Source organism: Paralichthys olivaceus, chromosome 5, assembly GCF_024713975.1.
Source record: "Paralichthys olivaceus isolate ysfri-2021 chromosome 5, ASM2471397v2, whole genome shotgun sequence".
Lineage (NCBI taxonomy): Eukaryota > Metazoa > Chordata > Actinopteri > Pleuronectiformes > Paralichthyidae > Paralichthys > Paralichthys olivaceus.
The window spans coordinates 3285959-3307529 of NC_091097.1; the positions used below are offsets into that span (position 1 = coordinate 3285959).

The 21571-nt window shown below is 40.0% G+C and overlaps 1 protein-coding gene across 1 annotated transcript; it reads left to right on the top strand.

Annotated features, from left to right (window-relative positions):
• The first annotated feature begins 13178 nt into the window (after positions 1-13178).
• Positions 13179-21371, top strand: eve1 (even-skipped-like1). The gene is made up of 3 exons (XM_020103666.2): positions 13179-13341; positions 14201-14424; positions 18833-21371. Exons 1-3 carry the CDS (start codon positions 13338-13340, stop codon positions 19316-19318), a joined length of 714 nt encoding a protein of 237 aa, XP_019959225.1. The 5' UTR covers positions 13179-13337; the 3' UTR covers positions 19319-21371.
• The last annotated feature ends 200 nt before the right edge of the window (positions 21372-21571 follow it).

Consider the following 21571-nt stretch of genomic DNA (forward strand, 5'->3'; position numbering starts at 1 on the left):
AGACTAACAACAGACTGCGCATTATCGCTTTCAATCGTATCTATTAATTAGTCGACCACTTTGCGGGGAAGGGTGCTGGATGTAATTAGCTCCTGGTAATTATGAGAAAGGCGTTTTTCTTTTTCTTAATTGTCGGACAGGAATGGTCCGAAGATCTTCAGTGAAATACACGTAGATAATGAAATGTGTTCAGTCTCTAAACTATTGTTTCAGTATTAAGTGTGAATGATTGACTGTCTCTTTACCTGCTGCTTTCTGTCTGAGACGAACGGACTCGCTCTGAATTCATCCGGATGAATTTGAGTTTCTTTTAAATATCAACGTTTGACATGAAATTTGAAAAAAAGGTGTTATATGGGGCCGATATTGTACATGTTGTAACTGAACTCATAGTGCCGTGGTTCTATGTTGTATTTACAACTGTCTATATCCAATGCTATGACTGATCTATATATAAAAACAAAACAATTTAACAAAGCACAACAGCCTAGAAATGAATGAGTGGATTCACATGTGAAATAAACACAAAATATAAGGCAAAGGTTGAAATGTGTATGTTCCTCTATTACTGTTATTATTAGTAATAATAATAATGATAATAATAAAGAAAGAGGGCAGACAGAGGTCAGCTGCATAACATGTGAATATAGTAAAAAATAATTCCCTCAATTCCTTTCATTTCAGAAACACTATCATTTCATTTGATATAACATAAGACACACAAAAAGCACATTGGCCATCAGAAATTGAATTAATCATAATCATAATCAATCATAATAAAAATATAGCTCTTTGTCTGTGGACTGACCCACTCATCACCACAGCCTACATGTCCTGTCTCACTCTTCTAATTACTTACATTTGTTGGTGATGCACTTTTTACCTTCATCCTAACATCTAAATGACTTTTTATTTATTGGCACTGCAGTGGATTCAATTGGGTAGATAAAAGTTACCAAGATTCAAAGGGAGGTGAAAATAAAGGAAAGTGTGCATTCTGTGTAACATTTCAATATAAAGTGTCACATGCTCAAATTAAAAACCTGTCTCGTTTACAGATTTCCTGCTTTACAGTTCAAACAATCAAGCTTTTTTTATGTGTTCAAGGTCATAGATGTGAAAGAGTTTGTGGTTACTTATTTCTCCACTGAGGTGACTTGGTTCTGCTCTGCCCCTTTTGCTAGAGAACAGACAGAAGGACAGTCCTTCCTGTGAGGCCGGTTTGTGAGCCTCCACTGATCTTATTTATCATAGAGGAGCTGCAGTTATCAGGCAGTCATCTTCCAGTATTATAAAGGGACAGACATTCATAGAGGCAGTTTTTTCTCTTCTCTCTCGCTCTCCTTCTGTGTGTTTGTTTCTTTCACCTCGACGTGTGAAGTGTGTGTGCTTGATGTTTCCTCCTGTGTATTTGTGCTGTCCTTCCTCTCCCCAGGTCTTCATGGTGGAGAGGAGGTCATGATCTGTTGGCGGTTACATAACATCCTCCCACATCATTCACTAATATATACAGTCTGTAATGTTGTCTTCTAGATTTTCCATACTGTAAATCTGCTACGTTGCTCTATCCAGTACATATTTTTATCTGTATAGAAGAAGTATCAGTTGTTTTTTGTTTTCCTTGTCCAAATTGACAGAGGTGTAATAAAGCTATACAAATTGTGAAGTCCGTTGAGGCATATTTTTTTTATATTGTTGCACTATAATGTTTATATTGTTTCCCTTGCTGCAAAAACGGCTGAACTGATTTTAATGAAACTTGGTGTAAGGATGATGTATGGGCCAAGAGAGAAACTATTATCTTGTGGAGCACATTTGGTGGAGCAGTGAGGATTTTAATGTTGCAAGAAAGGGCGTATTTCCTTATTTTTGTGAGTTTCTCAAGAAATAATGCAAAAATATTGCTGAAAAAAATCAGGAACATATAGATGACTGATATCTATGAGTGTATTTCATTTGCTGTGTGGGGTCTTGGTGGAGGTATGTGCTCTACAGACCAGAGATGTGTGTGAGAATATCCTGCGGTGAAAGGCAAACTCACAAAGTTTGTGTCTGAAAACACGGATACTCACTCTCCTCACAGCTCTGTTTTGGTCTCCACTAAATTATTTAACTGGCTCTTTTAGCTTCCTCATCGACAGGATGTTCATGAGCTAGTCTCTAACTGTGTTTGCTGTTCTAAGCTGAGTGTACAGTGTACTGAGGAGTCTCTTCTCTGGCGGATGTATATGTGCTTTAGTGAGTGACATTCTAGTCCAGGCCTGTGACAGAAGGTGTTTCTGATGTTCTGTTCCCTCAGTGGCCAATAGGAGGGAGACTTGTACCTCTGTGTGCAGCTCAGGTGATGGTCCTGGCTCAGAGAGAGAGAGAGACAGCTGAAGTTTTCTTGTAGGTGAAACTGAAAACACACACATTCTTGTATCACAGACTGCCTTCTAGCTATGCACAAAAATGAAAAACCACACAAGCAAAAAATTATAATCGAATATTAAACAAAAATATAATATATCAAATAAAAAATAATAAAATAAAATATAATACAATATAAACCTAAGATATAAATTATAAAATAAACTGCTAACTGAGCAGAATGAATGAATAAAAGTGAGTAATACTGATGACATCTCATCGTCGCCGGTGATCAGGCCTTTGACGTTCGTGTCGTCAGTAAATTTGATGATGGTGTTGGAGCTGTGGGTGGCCAAGCAGTCACGCGTGAACAGGGAGGACAGGAGAGGACTGAGCACGCAGCCCTGAGGGGCTCCAGTGTCAGGGTGGAGGATGTGGTGCTGCCCACAGCCTGGGGTCTGCCCATCAGGAAGTTCAGGATCCAATCACAGAAAACATTTGCTGATGGATTCTGAGTAAACACTGTCTCACTGACAAAAAAGATCAGAAGCACATGTCAGGTTAGGATCTCATTCACTCAATCAAACTAGGAACTGACATACATGCTACAGTGTATGATAAGATCTGAGGAGGAATCTTGATCATGAAAAAATCATACAAAAGACTCATTTTGTTGAACTCGTTAAATGGAAAGTTGTTTCACTGTTGAAAGTCCAGGAAGCCTCACACTCTATATGAGACTCAGAGGTGATGGCTGCTTTCCTTTCAAATTATATAGGTACTGCTTTGCATCCTGCACTATTAGTGAATTAAAAAATTAATTTAAATTTAAAAGACAATCTGCACAAAGATAATTTAGTTTTTGGTCATTGTAAGCAAGGAAGGACATCAGAAGCAGGCTGAGCTTTATTTGCTATGTTAAAACGGTGGTTTTGTGTTGTTTTATCAGATTATTAACATACAGTACATTCAACAACTGTTTGCTTTCTATAAACTGCTCAGTCAGGAATGACTTATAGATAAACAAATGAAAATGAAATAATATGTACTGTGAACAAGAGGAATATTTGGCACATACACGTCAGGAAATACAACATTATGGAAGCAGTCCTATGAATTAGGTGCTTCAGATATAAAGGAGCCTTCTCAAAGGAGCCTGGACACTGATGGTGGAATGGAGCACGAAGATGGGAGATTGTAAAATTGTGGACCGCTCCTTTAAGAAATACTGCATTGCCTGAATACAACAGCAGTCTCACCTGGTGGAGCCAACCGGATGTTTGTTTCAGGTTGGTTGAGTAATGCACCTCTTGCACGTTTGCCTCTCAACTGGTGACGTGTTTCGGTTACGTGTGGCCTCTATTTTCTTCATGTATGAGATATTAGCGGTGCAACAGGGCTTGGTTGATGTGTAGCTTATGCTAACAAGCCAAGAAACTGCAAGCACCTACGTGGCCAAGTGTTTTAATAACGTTTTCGGCTAATCTATCTCCACCATGAGACACAGTCCCAAACCGTTTTATATTGAGTGAAGGGAGATATGAGCAGGTATCCGGAGATGAGGTGGTGCAGGGGTGGAGGTGGCAGCTTACAGGTGATGAGGTTGTGATGCATTGACTATGCATTTAACTTTTGGGTCTTCCTGACTGAACCTTTGCTCGTTTTGTTTGTGACATTGTTGAAATGATTCACATGCTTATCAGAGTATGTACTTTCCTTGAATACTGGTTATTGGCCTTTGACCTCTTCCCTGTTGATGGAGTTTAGGTTGGATGTTCATAGACAGCTGATGTTGCCTCTTTTCCTTCCTTTTATGACTGTTCCACAGATGTAGTGTTCACCACTGCCGTCTCATGTGGTGTCTTGATGATGTCATACAAATTGTCATTCTTCCTCGGTGGTAAAAATAGCATGTGCCAGCAGAGATCTCTCTGGGGTGTTGAATGGTTTGTGGTGAGGTCTGTCAGCCAGTTGATATTATCCTCTTCAAATGCTGAGGAACCATTTACACGATGGACAAAACCAAACACATCACCCTTCATTAAGAAGTACACTAGTACATATGGTCACTTCTTCAATGTGTCATGAAATACAGTTGCAGATTTGCTTGATAGCAGCAAAACAAGCTTTAAACACATATTCTATCACCTCATAAGATTATGTGTAGCCACAAAGGCGCTGAATTTTAAAATCCAATTTTAATGTGACAACAACTTGTTTTGCAGAGCATAGTAGCACCACTCTTCTTCCTCCTTTCTTCAGTTAGCAGGAAACAAACCTGCATCACAGCCAGCCTCTGGTGAAAGGTGGAACAGACTGTGCCACAGACCAAACCATTATTTCATGGTGGGGATGCCAGCTGACAAAATCAACACAATTATCAATGGCTATATCAAAGTTTAATCACAGAGCCGGGTCCTAAGCAGAGTGTCAGTGACTTCTGTTCAGTTTCCTCCTGCTCTTTGTGGTCCTCTACTGACAGCTGAACAAGTTTGAGTCCATCTCTTAAATACCTGTTATCAGTCAAGTGTGTGCTTTTAATGAAGTGGCTCAGACGGTAGAGCGGGTCACCTTTCAAATAGAAAATCGGCGATTCGATCCCCGGTCTTCTCCATTCCGCATGCCAAAGTGTCCTTGGGCAAGATACTGAACCCCCCATTCGCTCCTGACGTGCATATAAATACCGACCATTTACCATCAGGGTTATGATCAGCTCTGCTGTGTGTTCAGCTAGACTGACATTTCAAATAATAATTCATCGTCTCATTTTGCCCAACATACCAAGTTTAAACTGCTAAATGTGGACTCTTGATACTATATTGTGAATTTGTGAACAACCAGTTGCATATTTACACATCCCGTGGTGTTATAGCAACAACAGCATGTATTTACATTCGTGTCTCTGATCATCTGATTGTAAAGTCACACTTGCACTAAACTCCAGATGATCTCCCGACATTCTTTGGAGGGGCAGTATGTAACAACACAAATGTCTGAGTGATTGAGGTGAGGTGTCTGGTAAAAACTCTGCAGAATGCCCATGTGAGCTGATTCGAGAAAACGCCAGTAGATCCTCCAGAAGGTTCATTGCTAACGAGTGGGCGTGTTAATGACATTTCAAACACGCGACTGATGCAAAAATGAAAACAAAAAGAAAACAAATATCTCAGCATGAAAAAAGTGGAGCCAAACACTTGAAAATATCTCGAGCTTTTCAAGCAACCAACCAAAAACCCACTGACTTCTGGAGGCAGAAGAAAAACGCACCATCCGCCACTGCCAACATCTTGTAAAATGCTTCTTCGTGATAGTCCTACATTTTTTTAAAGATAATGGGCTTAGTTGTCCCTGCGGTTATTCAAAGCAGCAGCTGCTTTCACTGACTTTTAACACAAAGCCCAAAGATTTATTGGGCAAACAGTACATCACATCTGGCCAGCACTATAATCTGCAGCAGAGTCAGCTGAAACAGGAAAAATGAACAGCTGCACAACTTCACCGATGCGTGCAATAAGAAGCATACTTTGTCAAGTGAGAAGGAGCAGCTCTGTTGATTCCAGTGCGAAGACCATTCTCTCCAAGACGGCTTTGGAGAGGTCACCCCTGACATACTGATACTGCAGAGTGACACTGATGTAATTAGTACTTCATCTCAGCTTTTCCTCTGTTAACACTAGAGTGGATCAGTGAGGACAGATTAAGCTCTTAATCTCAGGGATAGCATGTAATTAATTGATTATGATCCTATGATAGCTCCAATCACAGGCTCATAGCAGGTGTCAGTAATATGCATCCAGGCTTTGAACCATCTACTGGCCCTCTGGTGTTAATGATCACCATCCTCTCAGAAGCAGACTGGGCCGGATACTTGAAGCATCTTTTCTCTTTAGCCTTCCATTACACAGCTTCAATATATAATACAGAGCAATCACAATCACAGTTCCTGCATGATGAAGGGGCATTGATGCTATAGACTGGCCTGCCTGTTCCCCAGACCTGAATCCAATCGAATTTTGAGCAGTCTACATTTCAAGCAGTCAGAAGAAAACTATTCCTGGACTTCTCCTGGAGCCCCTCAAACTGACTCTTTCAGAAACACAGCTCATCCCATTTTAGTTTGAAAACTATCTGGTTGCATTTGCAGCATTAAGGGAAGAAACTAACAACTTTGGAAACAATGACAAACACACCCACGCTAACTTCCTGATTGGGTCTTGTAAGCCACAAGTCAGTGGTGCATGCACATGGACAACAAATAATAAAAACAATAAGTGTTGCTGACACTTAAAGTGCTTTCAGACGTTCACTGAACTCAACAGTTGCTCTGTATTTTCTCCAGAGGAGGTGCATGTGTGAACACAAATTCTCTGCAGTTTCTGTAGATTTTATCTGCCTGGCATCCTAGTGTAATATCCATAGAAATCCAGGAGAAGTCGATGTGTGAAAACAACAGGGGATCCTCCGCTGGATTCACCATGAGCGAGTGGGGGGGGGGGGGGTTGATGACAAAACACACAACTGAAAAATGAAAAAACTAAAAGAAAAGAATATCTTCTGGTGAAAAAACATTGACACACACATAGAGGACACAGAAGATGTCTACAGAGTTTGTGGTGATATGAGCCGACACCTGTGTCTGTGTGTTGTCAAGGAAATCACGTGATCTCCGCAGCTGAGTTTATACGTCACTTCCTGCCTCTGTCTGCTGCAGAGGATGTGTTGCTGTTGTGAAAGCTTCCCTTCAGAAAATCTCCCTCCAGTTGGACATCGTGGTCATATTCAAATAAATATACATGCTGAGTCAGCTCAGGGAACATCCCGCTGCATTGTGCATGTGCGAAAGACAAACTGCAGATAAACTCTGAAGCCAATTCTCAGAACTTTACCAGCAGGTAATTTCTCAAATCAGTGTTTACTGTAAGTTACGTCTCCATCTTGTTTTCGGACCAAGAAAAAAACATAGTTGCTTTTATATTTCACTTTCGCTATCCCTCATTTGCAGTGTAGCAATAAGTGAGCCGATCCCTCTGAATGGACAGCATGGGTGAACTACTTGACTGTTTTGATTGTATTAATCTTTTTACTTGGTTCGTGTTTTATATGTCTGTGTGTTTAGGATGGTTGGAGTTTAATACCCATCAGTGGAGATAAATAATGATTATAATATTTCTTAAAATATTAAACTATTCAAAATGCCACAGAGACAGTAGACCTACTGTATGTCCAACACAATATAAACAGCCACTTGTACATGGTTTCTTGCTATCTTTATTCAAGAGCGTGATATTTTGGTTTTAAACTAAATGTATTGATTTTAAGTTGCACTCAAATAGCCCCTGCATGCTTACTCTGGATTTGCTCTGCTTGTGTTCAAACTGTGTGCTTTCCTGGGCTCCAGGTTCAGCTCTTCTTCTCAAGCCACATCTGTTAAACATATAAGGGTAAAAGAAATAGGGGAGCCTCTATTTTGTTTTTATATTTGCTAGCAACTCTGTTTGTCACTCTATGTTGACCAGGGATCTAGTGGACTCCTGCCCAGTGAAGGCGTGTGCAGGAAATCTGAGTTTAAGCACTCAAAGATAAATCTAAGTACAAGCAGAGGCTATTTGAGTCCATGGTTTTCAGTGAAAGCATTACAAAATCTGTACTTGAAATCAATAAGTCCTGCTCTACTTAAGATGGATAAATAGACAATAATTTAGACTAAATTCTAATTTAATTGAGGTGACTGCATGACCAATAAAAGGGGGGCATAAAGTGGTGGCAAAGCATCACCACATCACAATAATGGGATGTTTATCTATTTTGTCTAATGTAACATAACCTCTGCCAAACAAAGTTACACAATATAAAAACAGCTGCAATGTGTTATCATCTTGACAACTTTCAAATATGATATGTTTGGATCTTTTCTCCTCCACTGTGCTTTGTAGCCCAATAGACTTAGTGCTTAGTTCCAATTTTAATGTGAAAGTCACCATTGAAGTCAAATTCAGTGAGAATTATTGTTGTACTGTTGATAATTTAGGAAAGTTGATAGAAAGTGGACACAAAAGTACAAAAGCAAAATCATGAACAGAGTCTGGGTTGCTCAGTAAGTCATTACTGCAGTATGCACTCCCACAAGTGTGGATGGTATAATGCCAGAGTGTGGTGATAAAACAAATTCAATAGCCATATGTTTTACAGATACAAATGTGTACTTTGATCATTTGATCAAAACTACCAATCCTTTGGGGTAACAGAGTTTGGCAGAGTTTTACGGCAACCAATGGAAAGCATTATATTTTTAAAAAGTCCTGGTGGCTGAAATCAAAGGAAACAAGAAAATTTCATTTGTATGCAGGGTCACAAACAAAGTTATTTATTCTTCTTAGAGAAATATTTGCACAATAGGTGTCTGAGTGGGACGTTATTCTTGCCTCTGCAATAAATGTCTTTCTTATAAGACCCACATCAATCCATGGTTCACAGCGGGTGTGATCTGCTCCTCTTGAACATACAGGATGTGTAGCAAAGCACCTGCCGCTGTAGTCAGTTAATTACTAACTTATAATAATTTGGGGCATACGCCAATGGCTTTTAAAACAAGAGGGTAAAAATAACAGCTGCTGGGAATGTGATCTGGATGAAATCTGGATGATCACAGTCAATGAGCAACACATTGCTGTGTGTCCCTAACCGCCCCAAGTGAGGCCACTTTCCACCTTTTGTTTTAAACGCAGGATATCCAGTTCAACATCAAATCCAAACAGAACTGTAAGAAAAATGTAATCCACTCTGTATTTTAACTAAATTAAGAAATGTCATATTCATATGATGGCTGACTAAACTTTTAGATTCAAAGCTGGATGTTGTGTCACTCATTTTTGACCTTTAATCCTTGAATCTAACTTTTACTATTGTTGTAGTAGCCCCCTCCACATCAGCTACCTCGTGTATTGGCCTTTGCTAATCTGCTGTGGTCTAATAGTTCCCTCTGAAGTCCTAATTCATGAGTAGCAAATAAAAGTCCAATGAAATCTTTGTCAGTTTTCGACAGGCAGTTCTCAAGCCCTCAAACTCAACTTTTTTGAGTTGGCTTTATTTTCAGAGCACCACTGTGTTTTCACAGAGCCTCACAGAGCCATTAACATGACTTTAGACTGATGTTGCAATGTTTGCTTAACGAATTGATCATTGCGTGTATCAACTGTGTGACATCAACAAAACGCTTGGGGTCGCAGCTGAGAAAAATACAACCACACAGAAGAAGAGGAAACACAAACAGAAAGGTTATCGGCTTGTTCCTATACAGGAGCATCGCTTCTGGCTTCGTGCATTTTTTTTCATGGAGGGTATTTCTGTAGAGATCTTTGCAGAGAATGACCTGTTTACAGCAACGGTGAACCAGTGGGCAGCTGCGGCTGAGGGGGGTAGAGCAGTTGTCCTCCAACCAGATGGTCTGCGGCTCGAATCTCAGCCCATGCCGGAGAGTCCTTGGGCAAGATGCTGAACCCCGAATGGCCCCTCAGATGTTGAATGCACTAATGGGAAGTCACTTTGGATAAAAGCGTCAGCTAACTGATAGGAATGTAATGTGTTGATGGGACTGATCCATCAGCTTAGCAACACAGAACAGACTGAACTGTCTATTTTGAACAGAAGATGGAGGCAACTGGCTTTCCAGAAGCATTCTGACCACTGAAGTATTTCAAGGCTCAAGGATATAGTCAATGTTTTTAATCAGGCTTCCTTTCAGGAGGAACATCCTGGAGGCTAAAAACATGGATGAAAAGCTAATCGACAACAACCTCCTCCCAAAATCCAGTTAGATCTGACTGATTGTTCTCACGTATGGACAAGATGTCAACACAGTGTGTACAGTTAGGTCGGCCGGCTTGTCTTCATATATTGTACATGAGATAAGCTTTAGAACAGGCCTTGTAAAGAAAATATCATATGGGACTGTTACCCATCAGCTTGAAGAAATCTAAGAACCAATGAGTTTTCTATTGACCCCAGCCAGCGTGGGATGCAAACCATTAATTCCACTGCACTGAGGCATTACTGCTACAGGCCACCATCACAATCAAAATACACAAGACCTGAATTTTAGATGGAGATGTTAGCACATGTTGCACAAACCCAGCTTGGCTGTTTGACTTTTAATACGTTCAGTATGTGGGTGTACTTGGGGACAGCACACATATTTTCTGTAAGTTCTCAAACAGTATAGTAACATGTGCAACCCAGCTGCACGTGTTTAACACATGTCGCATCGAGAAGTAATGCAACATGTGCGATGTTCCTCAAATATGAACATGTTGAAGAAGAGTTTGATCAGCCACACAAAACAGGACATGTCATCCTTCTAAATGACAGCCTCCCAACCATTATTCCCATGACCTCAAACTGAGGTCAGAGCTTTTCTCTAACCACCAGTACTCAGAAACATGTGAAAGCCATTTTCACTTTGGGTTTACCACAAAGAGAAGAAGAAAGAACAACTTTGCATTTATCAAAAGGACAGAAAGCAAGCTACTGGACTGGGAGTGAAGTCACAGTCGTCAGAGTCCATGAGGACGAGGCAGAGACTTTCTCTTACTCAAAGCACAAGTCACCCAGCTTTATCCCAAAAACAAAAATCAGTTTGGACATGTCCTCTTTTGTTTTTTAATAAAGAACAGCTCTCATTTTATTTAAGTCTCTTTTAGTCTCATCTTATTCCACACTGTCCAACATTATCAAAATATACTGATTCAGCTTGTGGAGTAAAAGTACTTTAACACAAGGTCTCATGTTTTATGGCTGCAGAATTCCATCAATTGAAAACATCCTGGATCCCCTTTTTACACATCATCCAAACTGATATATCTTTGGTAGCTTGTCCACACTTTATCGTTTAGTTTTATAACATATAACTTTTGCTACATTTACGTCTGGTTTTAACACTATACTATAGTTTTAGAGCCCCCAAACCATGAGACTCTTTGCTGCTGTAATGAAATTATGAAGTTTCTTTGACCATCCCAAGGAGAAGACCTTTTCCATATTCAAGGAGAGATTTAAGGTGTGGATGAGAGTCTCTAACAGAGAGAGAGAGAGCGGTCTGTGTGTGTGTGTCTGTGTGTGTGTGTACATGATATTAATAGAGTTACAGTGTAAAACACGTTGGATTGTTTATTACCACTAGAAAAGTGTGTTATGAATGCAGTCCATGCCTTTGGTGTATGCAAGTCCAATCTGTTGCAATGTGCATTTGATTTGAATGTGTTGTATTAAGGTAAAAAAAAAAACTGAAATAAACAAATTGCAGTTTAATATGATGATTGTCTTCACACATAAAACACATACACAAGTCTTTGAGGGAGTAAAGCCACTCATCTGATACCACATGCACCACTTCATTACAATTTGAGGTACTTTTGTTTATTCATTTCATGTTAACATGTTAACATTTCATACTTCTACATTGCAGTGGAATATGCCACTATTTACTCCGTGACATAATGGATAACTTTAAGTTACTCTCTGATAATAATGTAAAATATAATCAACAAACAATTGGCATTATAGTAAATGTATACATAGAACTTGACTGAACCATTGAGGAAATTCATAAACCAGCATTGTAGAAAATAAGCCCCGCCTTCAGATGCTGCATCATTGAAGTTATCTGAACTGTGTATACTGTAGGTGAGTCATGCTAATACTTTTGCTGATACTTTTATACTACTACATTTTGAAAAATTAACTTTTCATGTTAATACATGACCTATACTTGAAACAGAGTATATTAGTTCAATACTTTACTTAAGGAAAAGATACCAGCACTTCTTCCACAGAGCAAGTCAGTAAAGAGATGAATGTTTATTTCTTCACAAATATGATTATTCTCTCCAGAAGTCCGAACAGGAATTTACTCTGAAAGTGATTCTAGCTCCTGCACGGGTGTTATTTTTTTATATATACATAATGATTAATTTCCTCGCATGTGATATGTGACTCCACCCTACCTGGCGTCTGTCTGTCTGCCTGTCCCCGGCCTGTCCTCCTTATCATCACCTGGCCGCTGGATCAACAATCAGAACAGATTATAGCCATAATAAAAGCCCCAAAATCACAGGTTCAAGGGTCAGCTCACAGGCGCGCGTTCTCATCCATACCCCGCTGTCACCAGAGCTCAGTTCATGTGATTCATCAAAACTCATAATCTAACCCAATTTGTTCCTGAACAGAATTTCTTAGTTCAAGTTTTGTTCCGAAATGTTTAGTCGAATACTGAAAGAAATATACAGGACATATCGGAATAAGAATAATGACATCAGCGACACTCATAACAATCTGTAGGCTATAGCCATCACAAGACTGAAAAAAATGATTAAAACATTCAGCTGTGTCCAGAATATCATCCCAATGAATATGTCCTCTCCACCGGGATCCATCTCAGCCAATTTGGAGCCATTAGACCTGTAATGATTCACTTCCAAACCTGCCAACATCAAACAGCGGAGGACAATGCGGGTCTGGCCGCTGTCTCTGCCTGCGCGTCTTTAATTCTTCCATAACAAAAGTACAAAGGCCGAGACGCAGACCAAAGGCTTCAGCCCTAAACACATTTAACACCTCTGTGGGCCGCGGCGCCGCGCCGGCCCGACGCGCAACCCACGGCCCGTCTGGAGCGCACGGTGATAGGGACAGAGAGAGGAGAGAGGAGCGGCCCCGCGGAGCGCACAGACAGACGCGGGGGAGTGAAGGGTGTGTGTGTGTGTGTGTGTGTGTGTTGAGAGGGGGGGGGGGGGGGTTAAAGAAACACCTCATCTTCTCCCCGACTGTGTGATCAGACCAGAAACAAGTGAAGGAGACAGGGTTTAGTCAGTCTGAAGTTGTGGGCCTGTGGAGGGGACACGAGCCGAGAGGAACACCGAAGACAACAAGGAGGGGATTTTTTTTTCTCTTGTTTGTTTCTTTCATCTTTTTTACTCATCGAAAAGAGAAACAACCTGATGTGTAAGTAAATGAAATTGCTGCAAACCTTGTGGTCGCTGAAAACTATAATTTTTTGATGTGAAATGACACAGCCTTTTCCAAATGCCCAACACCCGTGAGGAATATGTGAATATTTGATAATGACAAACTTTATTTATGTAATACAATTAAAAAAGTCATGGCAAGAGTCAGGCTACAAGGTGCTTCACAAACTAAGATGTAAGTGCAAAATTAGCAAATCACAGAAGATTCAGTTCATATTTCGAAGTGCAGTAAAATACAACAAAACGGATCAAAGAATAACGATTACAACGGTTGATACACTATTAGCTTTACTTTCTCTTTGTCCAACAGAAAGAAATTATAATTCATTTAAATGTATTTTTTTTTACATCAGACCAGATCATGACCTTATATCCAACTCTTCCCGCTGTCACTGATTGGACGTTTGATGATAAAATACCAATATCCCCATAAATTGTTGTTAAATTCCACTGTATAGTTGGTACAAACGAAAACTAGATTATTTTGTCCACGGACAAAAAACACGCATTTCGTCCTGGTTATTTTATGTCACTAAAAAAACAGTTTATTATCAAACCAGGTAGGAGTGTGGTAGGAGGATAGAAACCTCAACACAGATCAGAGCATCTGAAACTTGTCACAAGTTCAGAATGAAGTTAATAGCTTTTCTCATAAAATAAAAAAAAAGTCATAAAGTAACATGATGACAATGTTGAGTCCAGAGGAACAGTACAGGGAATATATCCTATTTTACACCACACTGTATTTCACAATCATAATCACAATAATAATCAGAATAATCATAATCATAATCACAATAATAATCAGAATAATAATAATACATTTGTGTTATCAGTGGCAGAGGGCAGACAGACGCCATTGGCGGCTGTCGCCGGGAACGAGCAGCAGGAGCCGTGCCCGCGCAGCGTCCTGCTCGACCAGAGCCGGCGGCACCGGACCGCGTTCACGCGGGAGCAGCTGTCCCGGCTGGAGCAGGAGTACCGCAGGGAGAGCTACGTGTCCAGGCCGCGACGCTGCGAGCTGGCCACGGCTCTCAACTTACCGGAGACAACGATAAAGGTACGGATCACTCAAGTCAGAGTGTGAGTTTAACCATTGAACCAACACACTTGCTGCTGACAACACATACAATATCTGGCCTTCACTGCTATGAATGTGTTGCCCTTTAAAAAGCCACTGTGGCTGCATACTGCAAAGTTATAATAATGTGAAAACTCTCTCAATTTATCTTTCACCAATTTCTTTTGTTTTATGAAAGTTATGGTTGTTTGAATATAATGTTTTGCAGAAGGTAACAACACTCATATTCTCATTGTGAGAAGGAAGCAGAACTAATGAAATCCTTGCATTGTTCAGAAACATATATTGTTCAGAAACATGATATTTGGCATTTACAATATATATGATCTTTCAAAACCAGCTTGATCAAAACTAACACAGGTAAAACAATGGATTCATGAAAATTAAACAATTTGAGGGTCATTCTTACATTTCATAATAAATGAAAGGCAAATTAATGTTCAAACATTGAGAAGTTACAGACGTTTTAAGGGGAGCAGTAAGTATTGTGTAAGTATAAGTATTATAATACTAGTAGATACTAGTATTAGTATCTTAAATATCACCTGCTAGTGCTGGTGCTCAAAGTCAGGTGTGGGGACCTCCAGGGGCAGTTGAAGTATTAAGCGGTTTAGATTACATCAGCGAGCACAAAGCTGCATTGGCAACTGGCATACAGGGAACTCTAGCTGTTATTTGTGTTGTTATCACCAACAGTTTAGGGTTGGGGGTCTCTGTGTCTGTCAGCCATAACTTGGTTGCAACCAACCAGTCATAGCCAAGTATCAAAGTGACAGTGAGGTGTTTCCCCCAATACTCGTCATTGTGCTAAGATAAGATAAAAATCTGCAGACATGAGTACATTTACATTTTCTTATCCCTGAGGAAATGAATGTGTATGAACCTTAGTGCTCCACATATTACGCAGCTTCATACATACGGCACACCATATCCAAAAGCAATCGACAGTGAATGTAACTTTAGTTACAGTTAAGTTGTAAGTTTATAAAGCAACTTGTATTTTACTTATTATTATTATTTAATATCCATTATTATAGGTGTTGAACTGCCTCTGCAGTGTGGTTTGTCTAGTTTGTCCAAATAGATACGACTAAAAGAAAAAAAATTCGGCTTTAGGTGACGTTTTATTCCGGGAATTTTTTCTTGGTCAACCATTTCTCTGTAGTGGCCAATTGAAACTTTTAGAGATTTAACATGATACAAAATGTTAATCATTGAGCAATCAATGTGTATTTTTGACCTTTGGTTAAAGCCAGTCTAACTGTTACCTCCTGATTTTAGTCTGTGTGCTAAGCTAAGCTATTTGCCCTTCAGCTCTAACTCCAACATCTTTACTCAATATTACAACTCCTTTATCATTTTATTTTTAATGCATATGTTTTGGACAAAGTTAAAAAATTAAGAACCAAACTAGGTAGGTCAAAGCAGAAAACAAAACAATCCTGAGACAGCTTCTCACCTAAATGACAACGCCCCTCTGAAATTTCCCATGATTGTGCATTTTTCAACTCCTCTCCTCTTATTTGTCATTTCAAATCAGCGCAGAAGATTGAGCAGTGACAGGTTTAGCAGCATCTAACATTTGATACAGAGGCACACTGACCCCACGCTGCAGCTTTAATATGCAGTAAACGCACCCACCTTTCTGGCTGCTACTGGAGGGTCTTTTATGAAAGATCAGGAATGCGAGGCGAGGTCTTGTAAACGCTGCCACCTGACGTTTTAGAAGTGCAGCCTTCCGGGAGATCGCGTGAACTGGTAAAACAGTTGAAGACTAGATAGACACACAGACAACTTGTCAGCCTGTGTTAAGAAGGATGTCAGTGCTGCAACACAGGAAAACAGGTCATCTAAATGAAGTGTAGTCTGCTGCAGAGTAAATGCAATTGCAATATTTATTTTGTCTGCAGTCCAGACCTGATGTACATTTATATCCACGCTAGAGGCATATAGATTGTTTGTGTTGGAAAGTTGGTCCAGTAAAGTATCCCTATAACTTTGACATATCAGACAGAACTCCTCAGACACTCCCTTTTTTGTCCGGAGGAGGTGCATGTGAGAACACAGATCACTGGATTCACCGCAAGCGAGCGGGGTGGTTGGCGAAGCTTTCAACACAAGACAGATACAAAAATGAAACAAACAAAAAGAAAAGAAATATTTCCGGGTGAAAAAGCGGAGCCAGGCTCCCAGAAGACACAGATGAAGATTGTTCGGAGAGTTTGTGGGGATAAGAGCTGACACTGACCATGTGTCCATCACTGACCTTGATTAATGGTATTGGCATTGAATTTGTGGAACAGCAGCCTATAGGTATCTTGAAACAGTCATTGACAACAAACTGGAATTTGATGTTAATGCTTAGACAGTTTGAAAGAAGGGAAACCAACCTTTGTACTTCCTGAGGAAGTGAAATGTTTTTTAATGTAGAAGGAAAAATTATTTCCTGTTCTACAAGTCCTTTCAATCTGTTCTTTTCTCTCTATTGTTGCAAGGTATGGACATTTGTTTACTAGAGAAAGTAATGCCTTAAAGGTTCAGTGTGTAGAATTTAGTGACATCATTGGGTAAAGCTGTCTGTTACAACTGAATACCTCTGACCTCACCCTCCCCTTCCAAACATGAGAGAACCTGTGGTAGCTTCAGTTGTCATAAACAGTCAAAGGTGTTTAGTTTGTCCAGTTTGAACTACTGTAAAAAACATGGCAGCCTGCAGAGAGAGGACCCCCTCCCAATGTAAATATAAAGTATCTAAGTATAAAGGGCCCATAGGGTAAAGAAAGCAACAATTTGTACAATTTAGATAAAATACACTAATAAAAACATCATTTAGCTGAAGCTTTTATCCAAAGTGACTTCCAATAAGTGCATTTAACCATGAGGGTTCAAACACAGAACAGCAAGAATCATGTAACTACAATTAGTCTTCAAAAAAGCCAAACCACAAGTGCTACATGTAAGTGCAACATATGTGCAAATAAACGTCTTGAAGCTGATGCAGGCAGCCACTGGTAACCAGTGAAGGGAGCAGAGGAGCAGTGTGAGTGAACTTAGGTTGGTTGAAGACCAGTCGAGCTGTGCCATTCTGGATGAGCAGCAGAGGTCAGATGGCATTAGCAGGCAGACCAGCCAGGAGGGAGTTGCAGGAGTCTAGGCCTGAGATGACATGCCCAATAGCTCCCTTTCATCTAAATCGTACACAGTAAACCTGTAAATTGTATTGTGAAGGTGGCAGGTAAGGTGATAGGTCTGTCAAAGACCCCCCTGACAGCAATCTTTGACTAGCGGCTCCTCTATAGGGCCAGGTCTATAGTGGATTGCAAGAACCACCCCCTCCACTGTGAGTTTGAAATTCTTCCCTCAGGTTTGAGATGAGTACCCCGCTCTAGGTGCAATAGGTGTAAATACTATTTGGTTCCCTGTACAATACATTTCCTGAACTTGCACATGTAATTTTAAATTCAGTTTTAGTTCTTTTTTACATTTAACATTTTTGACTTTTCACGTGACATTTCATGGATCATTTAAATACTTTTGTGTGTGTCCATGCTGTTCTTTTCACTTTGTGTGTCACACCTGACTGTGAGCCAAGTTTTTCATCTGGGATGATAAAGTCACTTTGAACTTGAACTCTACACCTAGTATTAAATGTATTTCTTACACAGATTGTAACTATATATCATTTTGACCTGATTACATTAACACATGGTATTGAAATATGTCATCACCAATGACCTGACCTCAGTGCTTTGAAACAGTCCACAATTATACGTTTACTCTTTTGTCAAGTGCCATCTGCCTTTAAAGGTTCAGTGTGTAGAATTTAGTGACATCTAGTGGTGAAGCTGCATGTTGCAGTTGAACACCCCTCTACTCACCCTCCCCTTCCAAACATGACAGAGAACCTGTGGCAGCTTCAGTTGTCATAAAAACTCAAAAGGTGTTTAGTTTGTTCAGTCTGGACTAATGTAAAAAACATGGAGGCCTCCGTAGAGAGGACCCCCTCCATGTAAATATAAAGTGTTAAGATATAAAGGGCGTTTTTTCTAGGGTAAAGAACACAAACATTTGTTCAATTTAAATAATGCACATTAGTAAAAACATCATGAGGATTACTTCATATTTTATTTCTGCCCATAGATCCCTTTCACCTAAATCTTACACACTGAAACTTTAAACTGATCACACAAAATGTATTTTAAGTACACATGTATTCACAGGCCATTTGTGAGGGATGCAGTGGGTGAGGACAATAGAGCTTGAGGTAACAAAACACTAAAGGGAAGTTCAATGCACCCATCCATCCTCCCTGACACTAACGATACACCACAGTCTCCTTCTTTCATTAATTTCCTCACCCCTTCACTCTGTCCTTCCCTCTCTCCAGGTGTGGTTTCAGAACAGGAGGATGAAGGATAAACGCCAGAGACACTCCTTGCCTTGGCCTCTCCCTCTCGTCGACCCTCTGGGTGCCCTCTTCATGAGCCGCTCCTCTCCTGCCACCACGTTACCGTACCCCTTCATCCCGCACCACCTGCCCCACCTGCCCCTCCACCACTACTCCCCGCTGGCTCTCTCCTCACCAGCCTCCTCGGCTCACAGTTCCTACAGCGCACCCATGAGGTCCCTGGATGCACTCCGCCTCTCCCAGTACCACAACAGGCCGAGGGGGCTGCCTCAGACGGCCGCAGCCCTCTACCCCTCCGCCAGCATCGTGCACCATCCAGCTTCATGTCCCTGCCCTCTTTGTCTGCACTGGGGACCAGAACAATTCCTTAAAGCCAGAGGGGAGGCACTGGGACTGAGCCAGCCCCGCAGCTCCAAGGCCAACATGGAGCCTGCTGGTTTGGAGGGGAGAGAGGAGATCATGTAATTTCAGACTGAAACAAGGTCGTCAAACTGCTGTCAAATAAGCTGCTGAAAAATTGGCAGCACCCTCACTGTGACTTTACTGAATGCTATCTACTGTACAGGGAGCAGCTTTCTTGTTGTAACAGACCAAAGACCTCCATGCGCTCATATGTAACAAACACAATTCACAAGCAGGGAGTGGAAACACACCAGTCAAAGGTTTTAACAGGAAAACAAAATTGCATGGCACTGGCAAATAGAGGTGAAGCTTTATTAGATGACAAAATAAACAGTGTAATGGAGATGAGTTCAGTTTGTCAGCGTGACACGTACTTCACTATTTTGCCTGAGCTAACATGGCATTTTGTTTTTCACTTGAACAACACAAAGATGTGTTTGAATGGAATCTTAAGCACAGGTTTGTCTTATCTTGTTTTTATTTGTTTCGTTTTTTTATTCATCCTTTTGAACCAATCTACAACCTGATTTAATGTTTACCTGACGGATCAGACTCTCAACAGGAACTTTGGTTTTCTCAAATTAGTTATTTCCTGGTCTCTTCTCTTTCGTTTAGCCTTAAAAACCTGGGTTAGGGCATGGATGTGATATCTATTTATTTCGGTGACCACTCTTAACTACTTTGAATTCAGTCTGAACACAGATAAGGACACTTTAATATCACTGTACTGCTTAAATCCAGTTTGTATAAAAATACAAAAGTGAGCTCCTCATGACCATTGAAACACAAGGGTTAGTGACGTTTTAATATTAAGATATATATATATATATAGTATTCTTCTCTCTGGAAGATGGAATATCTCATTCAAGCCAGTTGGAAGGATTCCATTGCATCGTTACAGCAGCTGCTCCCCCTGCTCCACTCCACTATGTTATGCTTTGAGGATGGAGGCTTGATGTCTGCTCTCAGCTTTGTGGACAGTTATTCTAACTTGTAACATAAGTTAGTTGTGCATTAAAACGTCCTGCTTTCACACCATTACAACAAACCTGTTTTCGATATTTTAAGATCATTATTTTCTACAGTATATGTGCATGGCAGCAACAGTACAATATAGGTTGTGGAACAAAAACAATGATAAACATTAGGCAGCTAAAACACATGACTGAGGAGACAATTATGGTTATGATTTTTTTCAGAAGCAAATATGTTCAGCTCTTCAGCTGTTAGAAAATGTCTGCACTTTATTGTAAATCAAACACCTACTAAGATTTTAAATTTTTTGCGTTTGACACTTCACACTACAGGTATTGTTGTTTATAGACCCTTGTGATGTTCCAATGTTGGCCCTCCACTGGCACGAAGACAATGCAACAAGTATCACATGTATTTGTAATTCTTGGGGGAGTTAAGCCGTGAAAAAACAACACACAGGAGAAGATCTTGAAGTGACTGTAAGGGCACAATTACACAGAGTGAAGCCTGTAATGTTCATTTTTTTCTCTGCTCTAACACGACAGACTACTGCTTTTATTTATTTTCTTTCACAACTGTAAAGTTTTAAGTAGCATTCACTGACACACAGGCAGGGTAAGGATAGTAGAGTTTATAGTTGTTTACATTTCATTCAAGATTACATTAAATGCCTTGTTCAGACAGAACACTAGAGGCTAGGCACAGGACTGCACCTCAGTGTGTTTCTAGCAGGGTTTCTGTCATTGTATCATGTTGCTAAAATACATTTATTAAAAAGATAGATGGAATGAATCTACGAGTCTATGCATTCATAACATGGTATAAATTGTGCTTACTTCTGAGAAGGAAAGGGGAAGAATGTCCCTTTAAATTTACATGTGTGTCATCACCCATTGTAAAATGATCCTGATATGTGACAGATATTTAACATTTCAACTATTACTTGAAAATAGTATTTATAATAATGCATTAATTTGTCTTTGTAATGTTTTTTTTTTGAATTGTTGACATCAGAGCAGTAGGTAACCACCCTCGATGTACAGTACATCGACTGCCACTTTAACAATACAAAGAAAACATGAAACTAGTTAATAAAGAGCCTACTTCATGTTTGTCTATCTAATACAATAAAGAATCAAGTGTGTAAGATCTCCCACTGTGTCCAAAACGTGCCAAGTAAAGTTAAAATACTCACAAAGTAATCAAATATTATATTTTGTTATGAATCAAAAATATATTACTTTTTGAACAGAAACTCAAAAGAAAATCTCAGCATTTACACAACACACTGTTATTTGTTTGTGTACAAAGGGAATTAACTCATTTTCATTTAAATCCATG